General features: G+C 53.9%; 1 protein-coding gene across 4 annotated transcripts in view; it reads left to right on the forward strand.

Moving 5' to 3' along the window:
• Positions 1 to 26,427, forward strand: part of CTNND2 (catenin delta 2) — a 751,200-nt gene that overhangs the window by 720,181 nt on the left and 4,592 nt on the right. For all 4 annotated transcript variants that reach the window (XM_036225698.1, XM_036225697.1, XM_016163669.2 and 1 more), the window contains 3 exons: positions 14,548 to 14,674; positions 18,404 to 18,535; positions 23,614 to 23,684. In XM_036225698.1, the coding sequence (XP_036081591.1) occupies positions 14,548 to 14,674; positions 18,404 to 18,535; positions 23,614 to 23,684 (330 nt within the window). The remainder of the gene's footprint in view (positions 1 to 14,547; positions 14,675 to 18,403; positions 18,536 to 23,613; positions 23,685 to 26,427) is intronic.

Genomic DNA, 26,427 nt, shown 5'->3' on the forward strand with positions numbered 1-26,427 from the left:
GATCAGGACTAGGACGCTCCCTCAGTTGAACGTGCATCCGCGTTGCTTAGCTCGAACTCGGCGCGCCTTTCTCAGTGGACCCCAGCAGGTGGGGTGAGGTCACATCTGTGCCCAGAGCCCTAACTTGCTTGGGCAGAGAGCGCGGGGTAAGTTCCTTCTCTCCTCCGCTCCATCTGCTCCCCCTCTCGTGAGCCATTCCGTCCCGTGTCCCGGTGCTCCCCACCCACCAGGCTACGGCAGGGCAGGGGGGCCAGGGGAGAGCAGGACAGAGCCCGTGCGATCACAGCCCCGCCCCGGTCCGCTCTGCCTCTGGGGGCCGCCCACGCGCCGGCCCCTTCTCTCATGCGGGCAGTGCTGTGTTTGCCCCTGGGGACCCCCGCCCTGCACCTGGCCTCCTCCAGCTAACTGCTCTGAACGCTCCATCAGCCGTCGGCCTCTGCCGCCACCTGGCACTCAGATCAAGGCGAGGACAGACTTTGTGCCCCTGTAGCTTAGGTAATTGTGAAAGTCCTGTTTCAGGAGAGAACACTTCAGGAATATAAAATTCAGTACAGGCCTTGGAAGGGGCACGTGTGGTGGACAGACCTGAAACTTGAACTTCCCGAGTTCCGCAGTGGGTCTGCCGCTGGCCCTGGGGTCACCAGCCCCGCAACCCCCAAGCGCGAGAGTCCGCGGCCGAGCCGAAGCCGTAGTTCACGCCCTGGGCTTCGGGAGCCGGACAGTGGGGTCGCCCAGCCCGCGACCCCTCCAAGGGTGCTCGCACCGGCCCCTTCCACTTGCGCACGAATTTCAGCCTAACCTTGTGGGCTCCGGAGACGGGTCACGTGCTGCCCCTCCGGAGGTCCGTTTTGTTTCATCCTCCGCCTCGGCAGCCAGTAAGTGACGATCTCACACTTTACTTGGAGAACGTGGAGCAGCGTGGCATCTCTGGCCCCCGCCTTCCTCCTCGGCATACGCGGAGACAGTCGGGGGAGACCAGAAGAACCCTCTGTTGCAGGACTTCGCCGCCGGTATCTAAGCTGTCCACGGTTCTAATCAACTGTGTGTCTCGCAGACCCAAAACAAACATGGCTTTTAAAAAGTTAGAAGTGGGCCGCCCTCGGTGTTAGTTTCTTATTGCTGTATGAACGAATTATGACGAATCTAGTGACTGAAAAACCCACATTCATGATCTTACAGTTCTGCAAGCCCCAAGTCCAAAATGGGTCTCGCTGGGCTGAAAGGTCTTGCCACGTGTGTGCCCCTCCCAGAAACTCTCCGCGGATCCTCTCTCTTGCCCTTTTCGGCTCCTCGAGGCTGCCCCTCTCCTTGCCAGCGGCCCCTTCCTCCACACCTTCCCTAATGGCGACCCTCCCGTGTCTGTCACGCAAGGACCCTGGTGATTCCGTCAGACCCGCTCGGATAACGTGGCATGGTCTCCCCCTTTCAAGAAACGGGCCTCACGGGCACAGCGGGGTTTCTGTCACGACGTGGGGACGCGAAGGGAAAGGCCTTCGCGTCCGCGTCCACGTCGGGCATTCCGCGCAGGCTCTAGTCTTACTCTGGACGGCCGTGCCCGCGGCTTCCAAGGCCCACCCTCCCGGCGAGCCCACGGAGGTTCCGTGCAGCGCAAGGCGCCGCCACAGTGCTTGCCACTTGGCTTCGGTTTCGGAAACTGTCCCCGGTCGATGCCCCCCGCGTCCTGCGCAGAGAAGCCAGCCCGGTGCGGAAAGGAGGAGGACTCCAGCGTTCGGACTCTCCTTCGCATCTCGAGCAGCGCAGCGGACGTGGACGGCACCCAGGGCAAGACGCGGGGGCGGCACACGGTGTGCGGGCAGCGTGCCTGCCCCGCCACGGCACGATGCCCCCCGCGGGCGGCCAGCGGTTCCCCGAGACGCAGCCCGAGGAACCCACACTGCCCGTGTCCCCCACCGCAGCCGGGCATGCCGTGCTCACCGGAAGGGACCCACGTAACCAGGCGACGGATTCGCCACTGGCAAAAGAGGTGGCATCCGAAAGATAAGTTACGGTGCCCCTTGGCCTGGCCGTGCCTCTGCGCCAGTCTGCGCGATCACGCGCCCGCTCTCCCCCTCTGCCCGTGCGGTCCTGTTGGCAAATGGCCACTCCTGGCTACTTCGTTCATTCACTCATTCACTCATTCATTCGGCTCATGTTCCAGGCTTCGCTTTAGGTACTGAGAACCCAGAAGTAAATGCCACCTGCATATCGGATTACGTCTCTCCATCTGAAGACTGGCATTTTAATCATTATCTCTCGGCGGTTTTAACGTGTGCTCATCTTTACTGGGTTCTATTCTAAAACGGGAAGAAACTTTCCCCGTCGATCGTCCAGGCTTCCCGCTGATTCTTTTTGTTCGAAACAGAACCGCGTGAGGTTGGGTTTCCTCTCGTCCCTGCGCCGCGCCCCCTCCGGTGGTCATTCTGCCTCTGCGGATGACACGTCCTCTTCGGGCTTCGGGCGTAAGCAGCGAAACGCCGTCTCCCAGCCGTCCTGCTTCGGCGTCTGTCCGTCTCACCCCGCGCCCGCACACGCGCTGCCCTTCGCGGTTAAGCGTCGTAGTCGACTTTCTGGGGAGATCGGAGCTCGTGCACCCTCTGCTTCCCCACCCTCCGTGTCAGGCTCCAGCGTTCCACAGCGACGCATGGCCTCCGACCGCACACCTTCGCTGAAACGGCCCCTCACGGCAGGGCCCGACTGGCCCCACCGTCCGTGTTAGTCAGGGACGGCGCCCGGCTGTCATGCGCAGACCTGAACATCGTAACGATCCAACCCAACGGAAGTCCCTTTCCTGCTCGTGTGAGCATCCCTGCAGGTGTTCAAGCGGGCAGGTCGGCTCTGCTCCCAGTGGACATTCAGAAACCAGCTCCTTACCCCGTGGCTTCCCCGTGCCGCCCGTCACGGCAATGGCACTTCCCCATCTCCTCACGCTCCCCCGGCGGGATCTTGTCACATGGCCGTATAGAGCTGCAGGGGAGGCTGGGACATGCGGTCGAGCCGCGCGTCCAGGAAGGAAAGGAAGCGACCCGGGGGCCCGGCCGGCAGCGCTGGGCACCCTCCTCCCTCACGCTGCGTCCTGCAGGGCTTCTCGCCACCACTCTCTCCAGCTTTTTCTGACCTTCGCAAGCAGCTCCGGCTCCGTCTTTTTTTGGAGACACCTGGTCTTCCCTGAGGCCTCTCAGCTTTTCGGCCTCTGCCTTCTAGTGCGGACGATCTCCTCTGCTCCCCAGGTGTTTAAATGCACCCGAGAGCCAAGGGCGCCACGCCTGCGCGGCTTCACTCCCGGACCCTTCGCGTACGCGTGCAACGGCCCACGGGGCGTTTCCATTCGCGTAGCTCACGCCCCGAGAGTGCGCACACCCATCGCGGGGCTCCTGAGACCAGCCCCACATCTAGTCTCCCCCTCTGTCGCCCATCACGGAAAGTATCATCTCGCCCACCTGGTGGCTCCTTCCCGAAACCGAGACATTGCCCCAGTACGTACCCCTGTCTTTCTCGCCTCAGCTCTGTTCGGCACCAAGTGCCAGCCGCTTCCCCCGTCTGCCCCTGGTCCCGATGCCGTTGCTGGCCGGTTGGTTTGGTGGAATCCGCTTTGCCATCTTCGGTCTGTTTTTCTTTGAGCATGTGCGGAATACGCTTTTAGGAAACCAGACCCAACCTCGCCGGTCCCCTGATCGAAGCTCCTCAGCAGCCCCCGGTGTCTCCCCCAGTGGGGACCCACCACGCTCGCCACGCTCGCCTTCCCACGGCCTCCCCGCAGACACTTTGTCTCAGCCTCCCGGGTCCTCTTCGCCCTTCCGCACAGGCACAGGTTGTTCCTCGGCCAAGAATGCCTTCCGCCCAGTCCCACCAAGGCCAGCGACTCCCATCTCCGTGTGGCCGTCACCTCCTCGAGGCGAGTAAAGGCCTCTCATAGGGACCTGTTCTTTCCTTCATGGCTCTGGCTGCAGATGTGATGTCACGTGACCGTTCTTCAATGCCCGTCTCCCTCTGGGGAGCCATCCCTGCTAGCCCCTTCCCCTGCTCTGGCCTCCGCGTCTCGTACAGTGCCAGCTACATATTAACGTTTGTTAATAAATGCAACACTGTAGCTCCACCAGCATTTAAGCCCAGCGGAAGGCGCGTTCATCCACTTTGCTTCCATTCTGTGGTCCGATGCACTTCGAAACGAGGTGGGACGGGGAGACCTTGATGATGGGACCCAGGGTGAGCTTCGAGCGTGTTGACCACTGTTGAATATATATGCGAAACACCTGGCTCTCCAAATGCTGGGAGGACTTCCGTACTAGAAGCCAAGCATTCAGATTAATAAACCCGAAGACTGAACTTTGTTTGGTTCGCCCCAGAATTTAACTTTGCAGCACTATATGGAATAGAAGCCCATTGCTAAAGATCTTTGTTTTAAGGCTTCAAAGGCAATACCAAGCAAACAAGAGGACCAGTCTGGTCTTATTTAAGTTTCCCTGAGCAGGTTTTCCGCATCGCATTGGTGCCTATGGACTACTGGTAATTAACTGGTATTTCTTCTTGAACCTCATTATATAAATTCTTTCCAACTTGTCAAATCTTCTTGGTGATATTGGTGCTTTAGAATGAGGCCAATGGTAGTAAATTGAATTTCTGGAATGGATTTACTCGGTATTTGCTTTTAAATGATGGTGCCGCAGAAGGTTTGTATCCTTATATGTACTGTAACCTTAAGTATCTAAAACAATTTAATTAAATTTTATTAGAAGCACAAAGATGAAACAAACTAATGAAAGCAACTGGTACATCAGGTGGCATTTATCTCTGCATTAAACTGCAAGTTCTCCCTTTCGGCGCTTACGATTAGTTTAAATATTTAACTCTAATAGCTTTCGGAATTGTTGATGGAATTAGTTTTAATGAATCTTTAACACACAGTTTCCTTTAAAAATAGATGGAAGCTTGTTTGTTTCATTGTAGCAAAAAGGAGCTGAGTTTTCATTGACATGCAGAATTTGGCCTGGTCTTCAATCACACAGACCGTAAACATTCTACAGCAATTTTTTTTTTCTATATAGTTGATGTAAGAACGGCCAAACCTATAGAAAATTTTATAAGAGATTATGGGAGCCAAACTGAGGACATGCCCAGAAGATCTCAACAGACTGAGAAAACACTCCAGAGATTGGCAGTTTTGTGGTTTTTTTTATACATTTGGAATCAAAGGAGGAAGCATAAGGAAGATTAGGCGAAACCCACTGGTGGTAAATTAAGGAGTCAGAGAAGGCAAGTGAGGCCCCGGCTCGCCCGAGGTCCTAACCACGGGGTCCCCACCCACATTCCACAATGAAGTCTCCGTGACCGGATTGCGGGATAGGTAACATGTACCGTCACAGCATGCAGGGAAGGTACGAGAGCAACAAGATCGTGCGCCCCTTGAAGGGTGGTTATGCCTCCAAGGGGTCTCAAAAAGAGGATCGTTCTGGCATTTCATAGGTATGTTAACAGGGACGCAGGAAAACAGTGGGCGGGGCTTGCTTAAGACAAAGATGAGCCTTTCACTAAAGAAGGTACAGGCCGCGGGCATGACCACCCACCATGACCCGCCCGGCAGGAATTTATGATCAGCTCATCCTGTGCGGTTACTTTCAGTCACTGTCCTTGCCATGTTTATCACGGAGCCCCAATTTCGTCCACGGTATAATTGATACCTTTTAGTGAAGTAAGGAGGACGTACTAGTAACGACCACTAACTTGGAATCTTTTTTTTCCTCTGCGTCACGTGATAACATGGATAGGTTTATTCTTTTTAAAAAACGACTGGAAAACTGGCACGGTTTTGAGCAATCGAGTTTTGCACGAGTGAGCAGGAACAGCTTAGCCAGGTCCCATTTTCAGGAGATGGCAGCAATTCATGGCTTGGCTTTTATTTGAAAAAATAGGTTCCTGATGAAGAAATCCTGGTATGGAACGCAGCTGTAAGTGGTCTGAGTTGAATGAGTGGATGGACTCGCGTTGCGAAAAGCCCCAAGGATTCCCACCACACTTTCTCTGTATCTCAAGTCACTCAAAGCAAATTAGAATTGACGAGCTATATGAGCTGAGAGCCTTCAAGGACAGCTAACACCAAAAAAAACTTGTATCTGTTTCTTCAGAACGGAAGAGTCTCTGTGTGCCTACTGAGACATCCTTGTTCAGAGGCCAGATAAATCTTATCGAATTAAAGAAGTTCCAGAGCTGTTTTTAAGGAGGCGGGGAACCCACCAATGACTGTATGGTAACTACGCCCAATGGAAATAAAACAACTGCTCTCCATTTTCAAGGTTAATTATTTGTGGAAGCTCTTGTCTGAGTCAGAAATGCCACTTGTCATTAGAAAGGACCTGTTAAATCTAAATTCGAAGTTTAGAAGATAAAACTTTCGAAACGTGCCGTGCACACACATTTGTGAATGGAAGCATCGGCATTTCACGTACGGTGAAAAGCTTTGGATGTTCACCAGCTCCGTCACCCTCCACCCCATTGTTGTCAAGTCTCTAAAGGGCGCCTCCTTCCAGAGCTCAGAGTCCACCACAGAAGTAGCATGAAATTCCATTGCCTGTTAATCTCACCTCCTGGCACACGTTAATGAGAATTCGGTATATCACTGTTTTCCCCTAAACACCAGATCCTCCAGACAGCCCTTGAGATGTTCACTCTTCCCTTGCCCTTGTCTCTGACTCATTATTATACAGATGGAACAACTTCTCTCGCTAATCCGTCTCCTCCCCGCCACCCTCTCCACCGCGGGCAGCCTCCTTCCTGCCTTGTCTGATGCAGCCCTGAAGGTGGGCAGGGGGGCCTTCACGGCTTGGTTGGCAGTGGCGGGATGTGCTCAGGCGAGGAGGAAGTCTGGACACGCCCACGAGGCTGTGTCATTCCCCGCCACCCGCGTGTGCTACACGCGTCCCCTTGGCACGCACAGCACCCCGCTCCGGGCATCGCTGTTCCCTGCCCAGTCATGTTCCCACAGGGGGCCCCACTCGGAGACCAGTCCCTTCACGTGATGGGCACGTTCCAAAAGTAGCCGCGGGCTCCGGTCCCCGACCGTAAGAAACATCGGAGCACATCTAACGAGAAATCGATGTCCTCTCCCTTCTCTTTTTTCCTGGCTCGCCTGAGGACTTGCGTTTGGGGAGAACCAGGTATATTTGCTGTGGACAGGTGCCTGTGTTTTCTGAGCTGCAAGGCGCAAGAAACAGTGGCGGAGGGGCTGGGGTGGGGGGCACAGTCGCGCGCTCGGAGCTGTGAACAGGCTCAGCAGCATTCCAGACCAGATGCAGCAGAGAAGACGACGCTTCGAAATTATTTACAAGACTGGTTAAAGAGGAGCGGATTTTAAATACCTCGCGTTGAAATGTGGGCAGCTGAGAGAAATTGCCATCTAAAAGGGAGCAGGCAGACCGTTGGGCACTTTTTCTTTCGATATCGTTTTTGTCAAAACTAACTTTGCCTTCAGCCTGGCTGCAATATGGCATGAAAGACAGATGTACCACAAGCAGATGATCCTGACGAGGTTGCTCTAAGCTAAAATACCAAAAAAAAAAAAGAAAGAAAGAAAGAAAACCTGAGGCTCTGATAAGCTTCATTTGTTATAGAAGAGTAAAGTAGAAGAACTTAGAGCCTCGCTGGGAAGCCCATAGCACTGATCATCATTTCGTTTTACAATAATGAATGCAGCCATCTGAAATCGTACTGGCATATACTAGGTACCTCTGTGTTTCGGGGTCTGTGGCCGCAGCCCCACCTCACAGCTAGGGAGATGGGCCGGACTACAGCCATCCGTAGCGTGATGTCTTAGCATTTTGCTCACAGCAGGGGAAGAAAACAGTGCTAAGTAGCGTTGCTAACAGCTCCCTCAAACCTCGGAGGCGTGATTCATTCCGCTGCAGTGATGTACTGAACGTGTGTTGCCTGCCTCCTATCTGCCCAGCCCGGAACTGGGCCGGATACGTTAGGCTGGACGGGCAGGAAGGAGAAGGTGCCGTGTCAGGGCAGGGAGCTGCCGGATCAGAGAGGCACAGACATGTGAGACTGAATCACATGGCTGGTCAGGTGTGACCGGGGCCGTGCGTGTGTGTGGGGGGTGGGGGGGTGGCACCTCTCTCTTCTGAGGTTGGGCACTGTGTTTGGAAGTCAACCTTGAGAATGCCTTATCGGACACTCCCAAGTGGAGCCGAGACCTGAGGGCCTCCTAGGATTGAGCACGGTCAAGTATATTCCAAACCGCTGTTAGTCACGGCCACCTATGCATAAGAAACCCCAAGCCGGTGGTTCCAGCCGTGCCATTCATTAACATCACCTGGGGGCTTGAAAAATGCCAAGGACCACGCAGATCAGAACAGTTTAAGCAGAACCTCGGGGCCTGAGACCCAGGCATTACTATTTTTAAACCTCCCTTAGCTGATTGAGTCACGTTGACCTTTATTTATGGAAAAGCAACTGACACAGAGCTTAGCAGTAACTACGACACTAACATGTGCTGGAGAGAAAGGCCGACTCCTGACAGCTTCCTAATTTCACCTCTCTGTCGACGGAGAGGCCCAAGGTCAAGTAGCGTTGAGCCTTGACAGGCAGCTCTAGCCCATCCATCACACACAGACCTAGCGAGTGCATGTGCTGATCTTGATCGGGGTCCCGCACAACTGCCAGAGTGAGAAGCTGTGGGGCACGTGTGTCATGCTAACCTCACGTGGACCAGTCTGCGGCCCACTTGGCCCCACCGTCTAAACTCTTAGAGAGAAAGTCTCTTTGGCAGCACGATCTTCTTGGAGCTGTTTACAGGATGGTCAAAAAGATAAAAGAGGGATTGTTATAAATCCAGAGACCTCGAAAGATCTGTAGGGACTCACCGGGGCGACCACCACGTACACATACCACGAAGACCCCTGGTTGTGAAGCTGTGAAGAACATGACCTTGATCTTCGTGCATTCTGAACCATGAGCTTCGGGGAATGACGCAGTGTCATAAAGCGAGGCGGCAGGAACTTCCACACCGAAGCCGAAACTCATAGAAGGACGGGAAAAGGGCAAGATAAAGAAAATCAGATTATTCCTTGTGGCAATTTAAAGTTCAATGGCTTTGAACTCTTCTTCTCTTTCGGATTTCTATCTCTATATATTTGGAACAATTTAACAACCTCCCGTTTTAAGTTTAATGTGTTAAAAATAAAAATCAATTTGAGGCCCAGATTTCATATCGCATTTTTGACAGCTCGGCCGGGTCTTGAGCTGAAGGGCACAGTTTCCGCTGGAGGCGACCGATAGACGTTAAAAGAGTCGCTTCTCGTCGGTGCCGAGGATTAACGGCCCTTCCCCAGGTACCGTGGCTGGTCTGCGTTCTGCTTTGCTTCCTGGAGCTGCCTTGTGGAACCCCGAGAAGCCAAGGGGTCAATGCAAAGGGGAGTTATGGTTAAGCACACAAGAGAGAACACAGGACAAAAACCTCTGGTCCGTAGTGAGTTAAAACTTGACGAAGAAAAAGTAGTGATCGAAGACAAAAAAATGATTGAAAACCTCCATGCCCAAGTTGTATGTGTTTGTGTAAACCACTTCCAAGCCTTTCTGAGTGACGGAGGGAAGTAAATGAATAATAAATTGATTACAAGCTGTCTAGATAACAGGCATTACATGGCTTCTTTGGATAAAAGAAGTGTTAGCAATAACTTTCCTCAAGAAGATATATCTTCACTTCCCTTCTTTTCAAAGCAAAACATTTTTTTCAATGGAACGATGAAAAATTTCATGCCGTAAAAGGTGTGGAGGGGCAGGAAGTGTGTTCTCAAGGTAATTGATCATTCGGCATCACTAAACCGAGGGTTGATCGATCTGTGCCCTGCTCTCCAGCACCCGACGCGGTTCTGCGTGCCACGGCAGCTGGAAGGAAGCGTGCACCATCACGATGGAGACCGTGAGCTCCCTGCGAGGCCGAGTCGAGCGCAGACCGTTGAAGTTCCTTCTTTCCCCTTGTCCTTGGCCATGGCGCCTGCCACTCGGCGCCTCTGAGTGAGAAGGAAGATGGAAATGGAGCAGTAACCAGGACCCCTCTTCTTGCTCCCTCAGGCGCTCCCAAGCTGTGGCCTGGGGAACGGCACTAGTCAAGACCCGCGGTTGGGTTTCTGCTCGACCTCGTTCCCCGAGCCCTTCCTCCCCCACCTCCGTTCAGAGCCGCTGTGTCCGCGTGCAGGCCGTCGGCGACTGGCTCAGGGGGTGGCATTCTCGGTGCCTCTCACACACTCAGCATCATCCTCTGGGACCTGCCAATCCCGCCCCCCAGAGCCACGCCACCTGCAAGGTCACGTTTCTGTCATGCATTAGCATCCTCAGAATTGGGTCTCATGAAGGATTTGAAAGCTGTGGTGTATCCTTATAAGAGTTTCTTCCTTTATAGGTAGTTTTATTATTACGTGCCATTTCCCGACAGTTCCAGAGATGTAAATACTTAAAGGGTCCCAAAGTAATCTAAGCATCATGACATCTGAACCGCTGAGCAGAACACCTCCAGTCACCTGTTAAGACAGAGGTACTGAGTAATCCATTGCTATCCGCCATGTGAAACAAGCCTAGAGTTTATTCTTGTCTGGTGTCTCCTCCGGTGTTAGAATTTTCCGAGCGTTAGCTGATATTGTAATGGTGGAGGTCTTTGCTCGCCTGTCATGACGTATGGAATATTATTATTTGTCATGACCCAAGGAGCCACGGTTTTGATTAAAGCAATTTCCTGAGCCACCACTTGGAACCTCAAAGTACATTTTCTAAATTGCAAGTGAGGCGAACATCAAACGGCCTGCCTTTATGGGGTCGCATTCGAGGATGTTTGCCGTCAACGACGCGTCTTCCTCAAAGGAAAGGAATGTCACATTGGAGTAGCACTTTTACCTGTTCCCCTCCATGGCCGAGGGGCTGTCGAGATGCCCCCCGTCCTGCGCCGCTTCTCCCCTGCCTTCGACACCACCGTCCTGCGGAGTTACGGAAACGGCAGACTTCCCCTGGAGACATGTCCTCCCCCCTTCCCTTCCCGACACCTGCCGCTCACCACGGCACACTCCCCACTGACCCTGAGGACGGCTTACCCCTCGCGCCCTTCCCCCCTCACGGCCTGAGTCACCACCGATGGCCCGAGACTGCTGGTCACGCTCTGTTTCAAGGCTCATCACGCAAAGGCTATGCGTGGCCCGCACTGTGGCCGGCCCCGTGCCCGCCCCCCTTTCTCTCCCCCTGCAACCCGTGGTCTGCTATCAGCAAAATCCCTGTCGCCCGTCACGATTACGTGCCCCTTCTGTTCCTAATCTTCTCGCCCTGATGCCAGGCCGTCCCTCAGGACCTGCCCCGCCCCCTCATTCACCTGCCACCTCAAGGGATGGTGGTTTCTTTTTGAATCCCCCTTCCCCACGTCTCGCCAAGCTTGGAGGTGGGGTAGGTGTCCTCCTTGCCCCTCGCTGCTCTTTCAAAAATTTCTCTTCTCTCCTCCCTCAAGAAAACCCCGACCTCTGTGAAGCGCCCCACCCCAGCAGCCCGTGAGCCTTGCAGGGTCTCCAGTCCACTGACTAGTTCCCGTTCTCCGTCTCCACCCCACGTCCTCCCTCCCCCGCCGCCGTGGGCCTCCGCGATGCGCCCTCCACACTCTCTCTGCCTGTCTCCTCCCAGTCACGTTGCTGCCCACCGCGTCCAGTCCAGTCTGCTGCACACCTGCCCCAGGGCGGCTGAAATGTCTTCTCGTTTCGAATTCATTGCCATGCGCCTCCAGGCACCTGTCAGCACCTGGCCGCAGTCACCTCGCCCCCTATTTACCTCAAGAACCATTTCCCGCCTTCTCTCCTCCTCTTTCCTCTCCCCTTCCTTCTCTTCTCCTCTCTCCTCTATTCCCTAAACTCCAACTCTCTCGCTGTCCGTGGATGACCTCACTTCTCATCCTGCCTCTCCAGAAAAATGTGTAAAAAAAAGGCAGAGAGAGAGAGAATATTCTCACCTTCCCGTCACCAAATCTAACCATCTCCTTGCCTCACCCTTGGCTCTGCAGCCTGTCTGTCCCGTTTCGATGGCCGATGACCCCGCTGTTCACCGAATCCTACCACCCCCTCCCTTCCTGAGAACGTTTCTCCTGCGATGTTTCTCTTTCTCCCCCGGATCAGCCGTGCCCGCCTCCTCCGCGTTGAGCCGTTCCCGTCAGCACACGAAGTGCCGCACGCCACAGGCTCGTTTCCCCTCCATCGGTTCTCGTCATCTAAGGCGCCATCTGAGTTAGACTCTGACCAACCCGACCCCAAAAAAAGCGCGTCTGTCCCAGGCAGGGTGGCTTCCGTCGTCCCCAGCCCGGTGGCCAGTGCTGAGACCTTGGGTGGCCGCCGGCTCCTTCATGCATCTTCCTTCCTAGTCTCAGCTGACCTCACGCCTCCTGAGTCTCCTCCCACCTCCCTCTGTTTCTCCTCAGTATCTTTGAATTCCCTCCCGCCCTTCGCGCCCTCCAGATAGACGTCGGGGTGTCCCGGGGCCCAGCCCTGCTTCCATCCGTTCGCACCCGTGTGCAAGGTCGCCGCCCGTTCCCTTTGCTTTAAATAATGTCTACAGGCGGAACTTCGGAATTCTACCGCCAGCCCCGACATCGCTCCTCAAATCCAGATGTGCAGATCCTCGTCCGCACCCAGCCGGCATCTCTAACCCAGCAGGTCCCAAGGAGCCGGATTGATGTTACTGCCTAAAGCCTCTTCTCTCCCAGCGTTCCCTGTCCGGTCCCCACTGCTCACGTCGGAAGTGTCGGGGCCAAGCTCCATCCCTCGCGCCCGCACCCCGTAGCCGAGTCATCGCACCTCCCCCAGCACGGAGGCCACATCTCCCCATCGCTCGCCACCAGCCCCCGCCCGAGCCAGGGGTGTCCCTCCCTCTCTCCAGTGGTCCCCCTGTTTCTGTCCCACTCTCCCCGAACCGTCCTGGACACCCAGGAGGCGTCTCGTCTTCCCGTTCCCTCCGTGCTCACTCCTCTCCGGTCACAGGGGCTTTCCGTCGCTCTCCCATGAGCCAAGCCCTTCCCCACCCCAGCTCCGGCGTCACGTCCGCCCTTGTCCTGGACACCCCCACGCTCTGTCTTCAGCGTCTGGCTCCTTGTCACCCTCCAGGACCCTGCTCCAACGTGAGCCGTTCCCAGAGCACCCGGCCAGCCACACTCTGTGAACAAACACTGCCCGCCGCGCTCTCCCTAACCTCGCATCCACGAAGCTGTTTCCTTTCAAGCACTTACCAGTAGGCCACGGTTCTTTACTTGCTTACTGTTTGACCTCGGGTGGCCTATTAAATGGTTAAGGCTCTCAGGCCCCTCCTCTGTCAGATAGGGACCATCATATCTTCCAGCCCATGGGATTGTTGAGAAAATCTTGCCTTTTGTAAGTGCACAGTACGTGCTAAGTAATAGCTTTTAAAACAGCGTCCTTCAAAATCTTGGCTTTATCCTGCCCATCACATTGAGTGGGAATAACGAGAATTAGATAAGCAAAGACGCAAATATTGAAATGAGTATGAAGCTTGTTCTTCATTAACCTTTGTCTGTTTGTTTGCGAAGATTCTTTATAGAGCACTGAGTCCCTTAAAAGTCAAAATATTATCAGAAAAGGAAAACGCTAAAAGAGTCGAAAATGGTTGCCTCTGTGAAGCCAAAATTGGGTGTGGGGCAGGTGTCTACTCTTCTTTGTTATACTGTCCGTACTGTTTGACATACAACTTGGATAGAAATAAACTTTAATTAAAAAAGAAAAAAGACCGAAAGGAAATACCATGACATGTTATCAGGAGATCTCGGGCAGTGGGGGAATTATTGGCTTTTCTTGTTTTCTTCTTCTAAATTTATAAAACGATCCATAATGTATTTACGTGGTTTTTTTTTTTTTTTTACAATGCAAAATAGTACCTATGCTTTTCATCTATTAACTAGATAAGGAAGGCTTAATGGAGGACTCGGTACTCTAGACCGAACACTGTAATTCCTGGGGCAAAGCAGAGAACACACCAGTTCAACATGAGTGCTCAGCGTGAACCCGGCCGTCACGTTGAAGGTGTCGAGCAGGTGGGGAGGGGGTGTTTGTGGCGGAGAGGAGGGCCCGAGCAGCGTGAGGGAGGACACTGCTCTGCGTTCTGATCGCCCACAGGAGTAAACGCTTTCGAAAGGTGCTTGAAAAGAGGGCCAGGCAGGGCGAGAACCAGGTAGGCACAAAACAGACGGTTTCTGGGTCATCCGGCATTCCAAGCATCACGCTTCCATTTAAGTAAAAGCCTCTGGCCAGAGCGGGTTTGCCCAAAGACCATTTATTCCGCATCAGGGACGGAGAGCGAGCTCCGAAAGCCGGCTCTCCCGCGTCAGGCCGCCTGGGAGGACCAGGAGGTGGGTCTCAATCCGCACTCGTCTCTGTTAACCTTGACAATGGCGCAGAGCTCCGAGCTCTCTCTCGACAGCAGGCAGAAGTGTGTTGCCAGTTCAGATGCTTGGAACTTGGAGGTGTCAGGAGGCGAAGCATCGCCCCGCCTTGCCCCCTTACTGGGAACGCGCTGTCTTTGCAGGACGGATGGTCCCAGTATCACTTCGTAGCCTCGTCTTCAACCATCGAGAGGGATCGGCAAAGGCCCTACTCCTCCTCCCGCACACCGTCCATCTCCCCCGTGCGTGTGTCTCCCAACAACCGCTCAGGTAAGACGTGTCCAGAGCCAGCCCGGTCTCCCCCCTTCCCGGCCCCTTTGCCGACCCTGCCGAAGGGACAGCCAGCCCCGTCCCGATATTTGCTGGAAACGGCAAATGGGTCTGTTTTCTTTCGGTTTCACTGGTGACTCTGTGGTAGGCATACACAGACTCAGAGCAAAAGTCTCCTTCTAATGGATTTCTAGAAATCTCTAATGGCCGTCATGCACATGAAGTGCATGTCATGGACCCACATGCACTGAGGAATGAGGGTAAAGAAAAGTGTCAACTGTTTGCATGTTGGGGTCTTCCAACTTAAAGTAGTTCGAGCTGCATTTTATTCATTAGAATTGGGGTAACGAAGGAAAGGGGAGAGGACATGCCATCTCCTCCTCTAAAATGGCATCCACCGGAACCTCCTCACTGGGATTTCGTTACTGCCCCGTGTCCGATTACCTTGTCATTATTACCTTTAGACCCGCGGATAAATCACTGATAAATTCTTATTACAACCGGCCATAACTTTCAGGTCATTTAATCTCTCTTTCCTCACTTTGTCACCTTCCCATTGCTTAAATTCTCTTATTTACTCATAGAAAGACTTTACTTTTACACCCGTCTCAATCACCTCCTAGAATGCCAGAGATTAGAGAAAAAAATTACAGGCAAAGTATGAGCTCAGCATTTAGTTTATAAGTAGCACAGGTTTTATTGTTTTAGTCAAAGTATGAGTTTTTAAAACTTGATGTCTGCGCTTTGGTTTTTGCAAGAAAGGACGGATAAAGAATTACACGTGTGCGTGCACATGTACACACACGTGTGCACGCGCTCCTTGTTCTTCACTGCCCCTTTTCCACTGGGGAACGAAGATTTTCTGGAATAAGACTCAGAGGGTGTAGCAGAGAGCGTGGCCCAGCAGAGGCCCCTCTGCCCTTGAGGACATTTGTCATATAACTTCACGGCACACTTTACTGCCAGGATGATGAGGAAAATCAGAAACGAATGGGGAGTGTCTGCCTGAAATAAACAAGCCTCGCTCAGCCTCCCGAAAGCTTGTATTATTGTTAGTGTGGTGTTCCTGCTTAGAACGTTAGCCCCACCCTAAGTGACCCACCCTTCGAGACTGGAGAAAGGTCCGCCTCTCTCAGAAGCACGGACCTGGCCTCTTATGCTCCCATTGCTGCAGATTCTGAAAAAGGTAAAGACCATTGACTCTGGAAAGCGTGAGGATGGCGTTTTTAAGAGCTCTAATTACTAAGAAGCAGTCAGTGCTGGGGAGACGAAGTGTTGTAATAGGGTGGAAGGTGCCGGAGGGAGCAGCAGCATCCTATCAGGACGTGAGCACTTAGCGAGGGCGCTCCCCGGCCTTTCCCAAGCGAGGCATGTCCGAGACACCTAGTAAACACTTGTTTGCATGATTTCGTTTTTCCCAGGTGTCACCCTGATTTCCCGGAGACCTCCGTGTGTGTGTGTGTGTGTGTGTGTGTGTGTGTGTGTGGTCTCAGGAGATAATTACACACTTAACACAGTGTAATAAACCTCCCCATCTGTGCAACATTAGATTCTAATTTTAAGAGCTTCGGTCAAGAGGCTCCAAAATACCTTCCTTTTGTGACGGCCATGCCGTGACTAATGGAAGGCCGGCCTTGGTGCAGGAAGACCGGGAAGCCAAGGAGCCCTTAAGGGCCAGAAAGAGGGAGGAGGCGGGAGAGCAGGAGAGGGGGCGGGGGGTGGGGGTGCGGGGGACACAGCGGAGGACGGCTGAGAGCATGCAGGAACTGGACAGTCCCGTCCTGGGCCATTCATGGTCTGCTTCTTCCCACCGAATTGACAACCAGAGATTCTGGTCCAGCTGGTTTCGGGTGGGACTCAAGCATCTGTATTTATTCACGCATTCCAAGTAATTCATTCCCAGCCTGGACTGGCAACCTCTGAGGGTTTTCAAGGGCTGAGCAGCGAGCCTCGATTTTACGTTGCGAGGTCTGAGAAGTGGGCGGGAGGCATTTCAGGCCAGGCGGGATGGGCTCAGGATGCCTCTGTTCACCTTCCCGGCGCTCGGCTGTGATGTCTGCTGAGCCCGCGGCCTCTCGCTCTGGTCTGTGTGCACCTGCCTTTCCTCGGCTGAGCGAGCGTTCCCGCAGTTCAGAAGGTGCGATGCGATTCACGTTTCTGTCCCCCGGTGTCAGCATAGAGATTTGCACCTAGACGATGACTAGGTTTGATGATGTGCATCAGATGGTTCAGACAGGGAAAAGAAAGGTGTGTTCAGGGATCAGGCTTACGCAGTGGGCTGGAGCTGGGGGCTGGATGCAGGGGGTGTGTACAATAAGCCTCAGGGTAAGCCGAGGCTTGACTGGGGAGAGGTTTGGACGTTAGCCAAGGAAAGAGGGCTTTAGCATAAAAAAGTCAGATCAGAGCTCCCCCACAGTTCCCATAGCCTCAGTGGACACCACATTCGCATGTTAAGTGTGAATTCCTACGCCCATCTACTGAAAAGCCAGACTCAGGAGGTCCAGGGCTTTGTCTTGAATCCCCAAGGTCTCAGGCGAGTCTCCAGGTTAGCTGAGTTTCTGAAGCAGTGCCCCCGAGCTCGGGCATGGTGGCGGGGGGCGGGGAGGCGCTCCGAGGCGGGATGCTACTTTGCTAAGCTCGTGCCGAGTTCGAGGCCGTTGATGAAGCTCCAGCTGTGCGTGGGGGCTCTGGCGAGCAGCGCGGAGCCCAGCACGCAGGCAGCCGCCGGGCGGGGTGCACGGCTCGCCGCCTCACTGTCAGCACACACACACGCCCTTCCAGTTCCCCCAACATGTCTCCCATCGGCGGGGCTGTTCAGTTCCTCCTGGTCCCCCCGATCTCTCAGGAAAACTCAGCCTCTTTTTGTTTGCTTCCTTACGCCCAAGTTCAGCTTTTCCCGTGTTGTGCAACCGGTTTGTTAAAGAATCACGGAATTCCCAGGGAATCCTCTAATCGCAGCCCATCCTTGTAGAGATGGAGACACAAAGGTCCTAACAAGGCTCACTCCGTGGTCCGACAGGCTGCGAAGGGACGAGATGCAAGGTGTGGGCGAGAGATAGTCGGGGACATTCATCGAGAGCTGGAGCGAGGACACCCCACCAGGGGACAGGGCCTGTCTCCACACCCTGCCGCAGCCCGCCCGGCAGGCCCATCTCTGCGGGGTGGCTCATCCAGCCCCACAGAGCATCCTGTGTGGAGAGCTCCGTCCTCTGCTTTCTGGGTGACTTCGTATGTCAGGAAAACTGCATTTATTTTAACCAGGGATTTTTCAGTATCAGTAGTAGTTCTCCTGAAACACATGTAATTAATAAAAAGAAGGAAGGAAGAAGAAAGGAAGTAAAGGAGGGAAGGAGAGTGGAAGGAAGGAAAGGGTAAGGAAAAGAAAAATAAGAAACCAAGACCGATCTCGTTCTTAAAACTGTCCCACACACCTTGGGCAGGTCATGTCCCCACCAGATCTCTCTCTAAGGAAGATGGTCCCAGGGTATTTTCTTTAATTCCCTCCCCCCCCCCCAAGTCAAGTGTCCTCTTAGCTACAAAGCAGCGAATAACACAGGATAAGGGAATGGGTAAGGACAGAGGCCGAAAGAACAAGAAAATCGACAGGTCCGTGCACACCTATTGACGTGTGTGGCGCCCGGTGCATTCATGACCCGAACGGTTTATGTGGAAAGCCGTCCGCGCCGCGGAATGAGACGCGGAAAGTCACCCTTTTGTTTCTTCATGTAGCAAGTGCCCCAGCTTCACCTCGGGAAATGATCAGCCTCAAAGAGAGGAAAACAGACTACGAGTCCACCGGCAGCAACGCCACTTACCACGGGGCTAAAGGAGAACACACGTCCCGGAAAGACACCGTGACAGGTGAGCTCGGCGGCACGTGTCCTCCGGGCGGAGCGGCTGGCTCGCTCCGGGGCCGGGCGGAGGGCCGGGACGTCAGCCTTCAAGCCACGCTCGACAGCTCCGCAGGAGCCAGCAGCGAGGTCACTTGAGAGCTTGACGGCAAAGATCCCTGGGGGGCTGGAGATGAGAGGACCAAGCCAGAGGCCTGAAGACTGAGCGTCTTGGTTTTGAAAATAGCTGGGAGGAGATGCCCTCTGCGTGGGTTCTCCTCGCTCTCCTTCCCCACCCCGGCCCCTCTCGCTCGCCCAGCGTGTAAAGGTCTCTCAAATTAGAGAGAGAAGTCGCCGTAGCTCTCTTCTTAGTTGGCACGACCCAGGAGAGCGGGTGCAATAGAGCCAGGCTGTGCCTATTAGAATGGAGGGGGCGGGGAGAAGGGAGGGGAACGGAGGAAGAGGATTTAAGGGGAAAGCATGGGACTTCTGTGGAGACATTTCCTCCTCCTGCCTTGAAACCAGACTCAGGAGAAGGCCCATTAGAGTCGAGGAGGACAGGCTCCCTGTGGAGGCGTCGATCTCCTAACACCCTTCATCCTTCACTACCCCAAGAGACTCATTGTCTCTCCTTTCTCATCAGCTGGGACTCTGTGGAGGTCAAAACTGGTGCCCGTGTCCACCCCTCCAGCATGCCCTGCCCCGCCAAGACTAGTCACCACACCGTGGTCCTTGGGGCGGGGTTTGCATTTCGCATTCGTCATGCCCTGCAGGCTGCCCACGAACCTCCCCCCCACCCGGCTTGGCCCCTCCTCCAAGGAGCAGGACTTGGGGGCGCCGATGTAGAGAAGGTGGTGCCTTGAGCCATCGGGATCTCTAATGGCATTCCACACCCTTCTCTGGCATTCCTCCAGGTGTAGAGATGGCTCCCTCCTGAAACAGGCCGTGGGGAATAGAGCTCTAACAGGACAGGGCCAGATGGGCTGTTCACAAAACCAGAATACAGAGGACGCGGTCCCAGACAGACCCTGAGACCCTCTTATCGGAAGAATCTTAAAAGCCCGGGGTGCATTTCTCTAATACTATCTAGGGGTAGACTGCAGAGGAGCAGAATAGACAAATTGGATGATTCATTAAGATGTCCGAACCTGGATGCCTAAGAAAATCTTTCTAACGGTGTATGTGTTTACCCCAGAGGCAGTGTGTCCGTGGTACCTCCTCACAGGTGCGTCAAGAGAAGCACAGTAAACAGACACTCGCGATCCTGCCCCACCCTCCCCCTCCCCCCCCACCCCCGGTCAGCACTCTGCCTCCCTGTACGGACCCCACGGGGGCGTCTCAGCCCAGGCCTGCAGCATCTCCGGAGTGGAGAACTGAGCTCGTTGTGTAGGGCAGACCGCATTATTCTCGTTCACTGATTTTTTTACCCCATCGGTGTTGCCCCACTGCTAAATGAGCACGAACAGAGAAAGGTATGAATTTGGATGCTCGGTCCCGAGAGTCAAGCCATTCGAGGGAAAATCTAATCTGTACTGATTACTCCAGGGGAGTGTGGCGCCAGACTCACCTGGCCCATTCGTTTTGTGATTATTACGGCCCTGGGTAGGCAGGCGCATCACGGCCAGGCTGGGAGGACAAGCCGAGATGATAATTACGAGAATAATTGTGAAATCGACTGCATTGTTATTTAACTTTTCTCTTTAACTCTCTCGCCCAGTGGAATCATTCAAAAGGCTTATGCACGTGGGTGTGTTTATGTTGGAATAGTTCCAGTGGTACGTGATCATGCCCTACACACATAATGAAAAATAAAACCTAAGATGTTTCTGACGTTTCGTTTTCCTAGAAAATGGCAGGGATCTTGACAACTTCGGGATTGAGACACATGTAAATTTTCAGACTGACTTGGAGGCCTAAACAAACAGCTCTGCCCTGATGTACTTAAAAATGCAGTTCAGTGCCGGTCACGTAGCAAACCGAGAAGAACATCGGGGATCTTTACTGGATAACGTGTTCGTGCAGGAAGGTTCCGTTTAAGCCAGTCAGCGCGATGTGACACCGAGTTGCCGTTACCGCGGTGACGGAGGCAGAGGTGGTGGCGGTGTCGGGCTGGGGGGCCAGACCACTGGTGGCGGTTGCCACCCCCCGCGGCGGCGCACGTGAGCCCGGCGCGTCGCGCGGGAGGGGAAGGGCGAGTCGCCAGCCTCCGCGCGTCAGCGCTTTGGCAGGTGCGCGTCATTCCAGCTTTCGCGTGCGGGTCAGAGTCCGTCGGACCTCGGCATCAAGAGCGGGTCTTCCTCATTCAGCAAAAAAACCAGGTTCACTTGAAGTTCAGGGCGTTGGAAAAATATCTGAGAAACTACCGCTTCCTTGTGTCCAAGGCATCCGAGGATGCCCTGCCATGTTCCCCAAAAGGACATCCTTTCCACTGTGGGAAAACTATGGGACGCTTCCCGCCCCCCACCCCAGAAATGCAATACGGGAAAACTGTCACGCAAAAGCAGCCCTTTGCCTGGGTTGTAATCTCGGCTGCCAGATGTGGGAAATACAGGTCCATGTGGGTTTTTGTTCCAGGCTTCCGTCCATCCACCTTTTCTAGATTCATTTTCCAGCTGAGCTGGAATCTCTTGACTCCTCCCCTCTCCGTAGCATTGCTACGCCAGGGAGGAGCCCTCGGAAAGCCCAGGTCAGAGGCTCCCCAAGGCGTGCGGGGCTGCGACAGCTCTGTCTTGGGTCCCGATTCCCTGGACCGAAGCGCACGTCGCAGGAGGGCCGCGTGGCCCCAGCAGCAATACGGCCTGACTTTAAAATTCCCTGGGGGGTTTTGCCCTCCCGCCTGAGCTTCCCCGAGGCCTTTACATCAAACGGTCTGTTCTGTTTCTGTCAGCGCCTCTCTTAGGCCTTTCGAAGCCATTCTAATCTTTGGTGTGTTGATTCAACTGGAGATTGGAGCCTATTAAAAAAAAAAAAAAAAAAAGTATCTTCCTGCGAGTCTGCTCTGAGCTCAGACCCGTGGGGCGGGGCGTCCGTGGAGATGTCCGCTGCCTGTGTCTGCAGGGGCCACAAGCTCAGTGTCAGCTGTGCAGCCTCCTCGACGCAGGTGAAGATGCCGAGGAGCAGGAGGAACGAGCTGCCAGTGGAAACGTCCTTAGCTCAGGAGCCACGAACACAACAGGGAGAGAGGCCCAGCCTGAACAGCGCGTGTTCTGACCAGATAAAAATGCGTTTCACTCTAACAGGAAAAAAAAAAAAGAATTCGCCTTGTCCCCGAAGTGACGGTTTCCCATCAGCACGTTAGAGCTCCGGAGGCAGATTTTCTAAGGTCGACTCGTTCACTCAGCAGACGGAGCCCTTCTCGTTCCATGGGCCCCCGTCAGGGACAGGCGCTGTGCCAGACGCTGGGAGTACCTGCAAAGGTGTCGGGACAGACGGATCTCTGTCCTCACGGGGCGTCTGCTCCCACAGGTGAAGGCAGGGGAGACGCAAGGCGAACAGCACAACGAGCTCCCCAGCAGGGTTACGGCACACGGTCGAGTACGATGGAGAAAATAAACACGGTAAAGAGATAGGCAGTCCAGGTGGGCGAGGTCACTTTAACCAACATGGCCACGCAGTGGAGACAGCTGAGCAGAGCCGTAACCTCCGGCGAGCAGAGGCGGCCCGGGGTCTGCGGGAAGGGGTTTGCAGGGAGAAGGGCCGGCGAGTACAGACTCGGCAGGCTTGAGCAGGGAAAGCAGGCCGGTGAGTCCGGGGCTTCTGGAAGGAGGGCGGGAGATGCCGCAGAGAGCCAGGCAGAGGCCCAGCCATTCAAAGCCCCGTAGACCAGAATGGGGAGCTGGCTTCCCCCGCAGTCCCGGTGGGCAGGGATAAGCAGAGAGAGTGACATAATCCGTGTCGCTCAGCGGCGGGGAGCGGGCTGGGCGGAGGGGCAGGGCGCGGCAGAGCGGAAGCTGGCCCGTCGAGGAATCTGTAGCTTTGGTCCAGGCAGGAGACGGTGGTTTCCACAGTGACGCAGAGACAGCAGTGATGTGCGTTCGACCAGAGTTTACCCAGGTGGCCTTTAGAATCAGAAATGGGCTCTCGGTCCTCACTTCCCAAATGAAATTCCCCGAGAGGAGTTTCCTTGTACCGCTGTCGGTGCTTTTGGCAATAATCATGGACGGAATGAGCAGTTCCGCTGACTGTCTAGAATGGCCCCATATCTACGAGATACAGAGGGAGCCGCAGCGTGCCATCCGACTGCGTCGGCCCCTAGACACAGGAAACAGGAGATAATCTCTTCTTTACGTCTAGGGTGTTTTAGGCTCCGTCGACACTTGACAAACATTTCCAAAGCTTTCTTCGGTGATGACTTTATCGTTGCCGAGAGGGGTGTGGCGCCCTGGGCCTTCCGCAAGGTCTGTGGCCTGAGCCTGGAGGGTCCCAGGTGAGGAAGTGGGCGCATAGGCACCCTAACCAGGCCTTCGGACGCTCCTGGCAACTGAAGGAGACCTTTTTTCCCGACTATAAACTCAAGCTGCTCACGGGACAGAGCGGGGGCCCCCATCTCTGTGTCTAACAGGACTTCAAAGCCACAGCTGCTCTGACGCACCTGCTGCACAGGGCGCACGCAGGTGACACCTCCCTCCTGTCCTTCGGGCCTTCGAGAAGCGAACGGTCTGAAAGACGATCAAGCACTTCTGTGAGCTCAAATTAGAAATTTCATTCTTGTCATTCTCCAGCTTGAAAACTAAGCTGCCGATACACATTCCTGCACGCCTCAGTGCAGGCGACAAGCTTTTATTATCCGCCAGTTTTCACCAGAAAGGAAGGCAATAAACCTTGCCAAATGACCATCTGCTTGTCACACCTGCCCTGACCCTGTCTACAATCTGAACATTCCTGCCAGAGGCTGGCATGCTGTGGGGTTTTTTTTTTTAGAGAAGAACTGTTTTCTTTCTTAATATCTATATGCAAAATGAAGTGTCTGGGGCCCAAGAATTTCTTCCGCTTGGAATGGTCCGCGAGAAACCAAGGTCGTTGGGGGAATAACTTGCCTCGATAACTATCCGTCTCCATTTGAAATCCTGCTTTCTTTCCTGATACCTTTGTTTCCCCCTTTGCTTTCAGCTCAAAATACTGGGATTTCGACCTTGTATAGGAATTCATATGGTGCGCCCGCTGAAGACAAACATAACCAGGTAAGACACGAGAGTTTATTTTCCCCCTCGACGCATGTCAGCGGCCCTGGAATTGTAAAAACAACGTAACTTCTGTGCAGCGTGCATAAGGAACTGAAAAAGAAAATAGCGGGCTTCCCTCACACATCACGCAGCTTCCGTGCGGGTGGTGGCTGCCATCGGACCAGCCTCGGGCTTGACAGTGACCTTAGAGGTCGTTAACCACATGCTTTATCTCGTGGTAGAACGCACCTTTTCCATTGTGGTGCAAAACTTAAAGCAAGCAAGCCCCACTTATACACGCGTAGGATTCTGGTTACGAGACAAATTGTCTAAGTGCTAGACGGGGCTTAAGTATCCTATATAATAACCCAGCCAACTCTGACTCGGAAGAAAGCATTCACTGTGCATGGTAATTACTAATGAAATAGACACATCAACTTCAATATGAGCAGCTAAATAGAAAGCATTTTGAAGTGCCTTGCTACTCAAAGTCTGGCTGGGGAACCAGCAGCACCAGCATCCTCAGGAGCCTGTTAGAAATGCAGAGGAGATTCGTCTGCGGCCTTGACTCCAACCCGTCCAAGGTCGTCTGCATCAGAATTGCATTCTTTCAAGAAGCCCAGGTAATTTTTGTGCATGTTCAAGTGTAAAGAGCCCAGGGACAGTAGCAGATGCTTAAATAACCGATTTAAGTTTGTGCGTGTGTGTTTTATTCGGCAAACGTTCGTCAGAGGCTCGTTTGCTCTGTGGCCGTGCGGGGGCCGCAGCAAAGCCGAAAGGCTCGGCCTCCGCTCCTTCGCGGATGGACGGCTTCATCCTTGCCTCCCGCTGCGATCGATGGCCATCACAGAAAGACCCGCGTTCCTCAGCTGCTGGCTACTAGTGACCGTTGCCAGAACTGGCTTCCGCTCGTGACCCTGACCCCTGCCATACCTCAAGGAAGGCGGGCTGAAAAGACACACCCGAACCCCATTTGCTTGACCACAATATCCAGGTGAAATTGAACACACAAGGCCAATGGGTCGGCTTTGAACGTTGCTCAGCACCCAGCAGGGCAGCATCTCTGAAAGGGAAAGCGACCCCCCCACACACACACGCACCAGCAGGTAGAAGGCCCGCGAGGGACCACTTCCAAGGGAGGAAGGCGGAGGGCAGGAAAAGCATCTCGACCTGAAATTGTTTTTTTCTCTCGTCAACCATCAACAGGAGAAATGGGAGTGGGCAGAAGAGTTATCCTGTTGCCCGTGATTTTCCAGTGCGGGTACAGCCCCTCCCGAAGGCTTGTGGTGAATGCCTGGCCCCTCCAGCCTGCCTCACACATCGTTAGCATCTGCTCGGCCTCCCTCAGTGCTGGTCGTTGCTAAATAAATCGGGGCATGAGCACTAGGGAGAGGTCATCCTGGGTGGCTCCCAACTACCCCCATGTCCACACGCCTGCCCAAACGTAACGGGAAATAGAAACAAAATGCGTTGGAAATGCCAGCTCTGTTTTCGGAGAGCGACTCTCTTTCTTTCAGCAAGTATCAGGTGTAGGAAGTGAACTTCTGGGTGTCGTAGGACCCTGATTGGTGCCCACAAATGTAAGCATGGTCTTTAGTCTGGATAGGTCGTGAGCAGCTCATGACCAGAATCAGCTTATTCTACCCCAGCTTTTCTCCCTCTGTGGAATTTCTCTCTCGTTGGCAGTGAAGAAACACCGTGCTGAGGCCCGGGGTCCTTGGCATCACACAGTGTGGCCGCAGGAGGTCACATCAACCCAAGAACTTCCAATAGATCTGGAGCGAGGCCCAGTAATTTACGTCGCTAACATGTTCCCAGGCCGTGCTGGTGCTGCTGCTTCGGGGACCACACTCAGGGCACCGCTCATCCTTACGGTGTGGCCCCCTGCGCTGTGCCTTAATGCCCTGAGTCTTCAGCTTTCACGCTGGGGCAAGTTGTGAAGTATCTGCAGTGGGCAGCTGTTTTCCTTGTGTTAGAAATAAATCCAGTTCATGAGCAAACTCGGTGATGAATAAACACAGGATCCTCTGCCATGCTAACAGATTGGAAGGTGGAGAAGTGCATGCCCTCCTTGTCCTTCGTAATTTAAACGAATGTTCCACTGAGGGAAAAGTTCAGCAGACGACTTTGGTGGAGCAGGAGCCACAGGACAGAGCCCCAGTGATCCCCACGGGAGCCGGTGGTCACAGCTCCCCTTCCCAGCGAAGATGTTGCCTTAAGGCAAACCAGGCGGCAGCCTCAGCATCCCTGGGAGAACCAGGGCTTCCCTGGACCACAGCAGACACTCGAATTCAGAATATACCACTGCTACAAATGAAGATCGTTCTCCTTCCTTTGAAGAAGTCCAGTATATGCAAACTGCATCATGGAGAAAGGCATTCATTTTTAGCTCCTCTATGGGGAGGGCTCATATTTGAGGGCATTTCATCTACCTAATCTTGAATACTGAAATCAAATATTCCCTTAGAGCACATCATGCAGCATAGCCAGCATACCCCCGCTGCGAATGTACTATAGCAGCGACACCCACACCCCCAGGCCAGTGAGCAGACTCAGTTCCTGCAGACGCAGTAGGGCCATGCGTCACCTGTCTTGGATAGTTTGTTTAGACATAGTCTCAGAACTACAGAACTAAACCTTAGGAAGGTTCGGTACGGGACTTTTCGAACAATACAAATGAGGTGAAGAAGTTAATTCTCAGGTAAGAGGCTAAATAAGCTTGTGCCCAACCCCAAAACATCTACCAGACAGAGAAAATGGC

The sequence above is a fragment of the Rousettus aegyptiacus genome, unplaced genomic scaffold (assembly GCF_014176215.1).
Source record: "Rousettus aegyptiacus isolate mRouAeg1 unplaced genomic scaffold, mRouAeg1.p scaffold_m13_p_8, whole genome shotgun sequence".
NCBI lineage: Eukaryota > Metazoa > Chordata > Mammalia > Chiroptera > Pteropodidae > Rousettus > Rousettus aegyptiacus.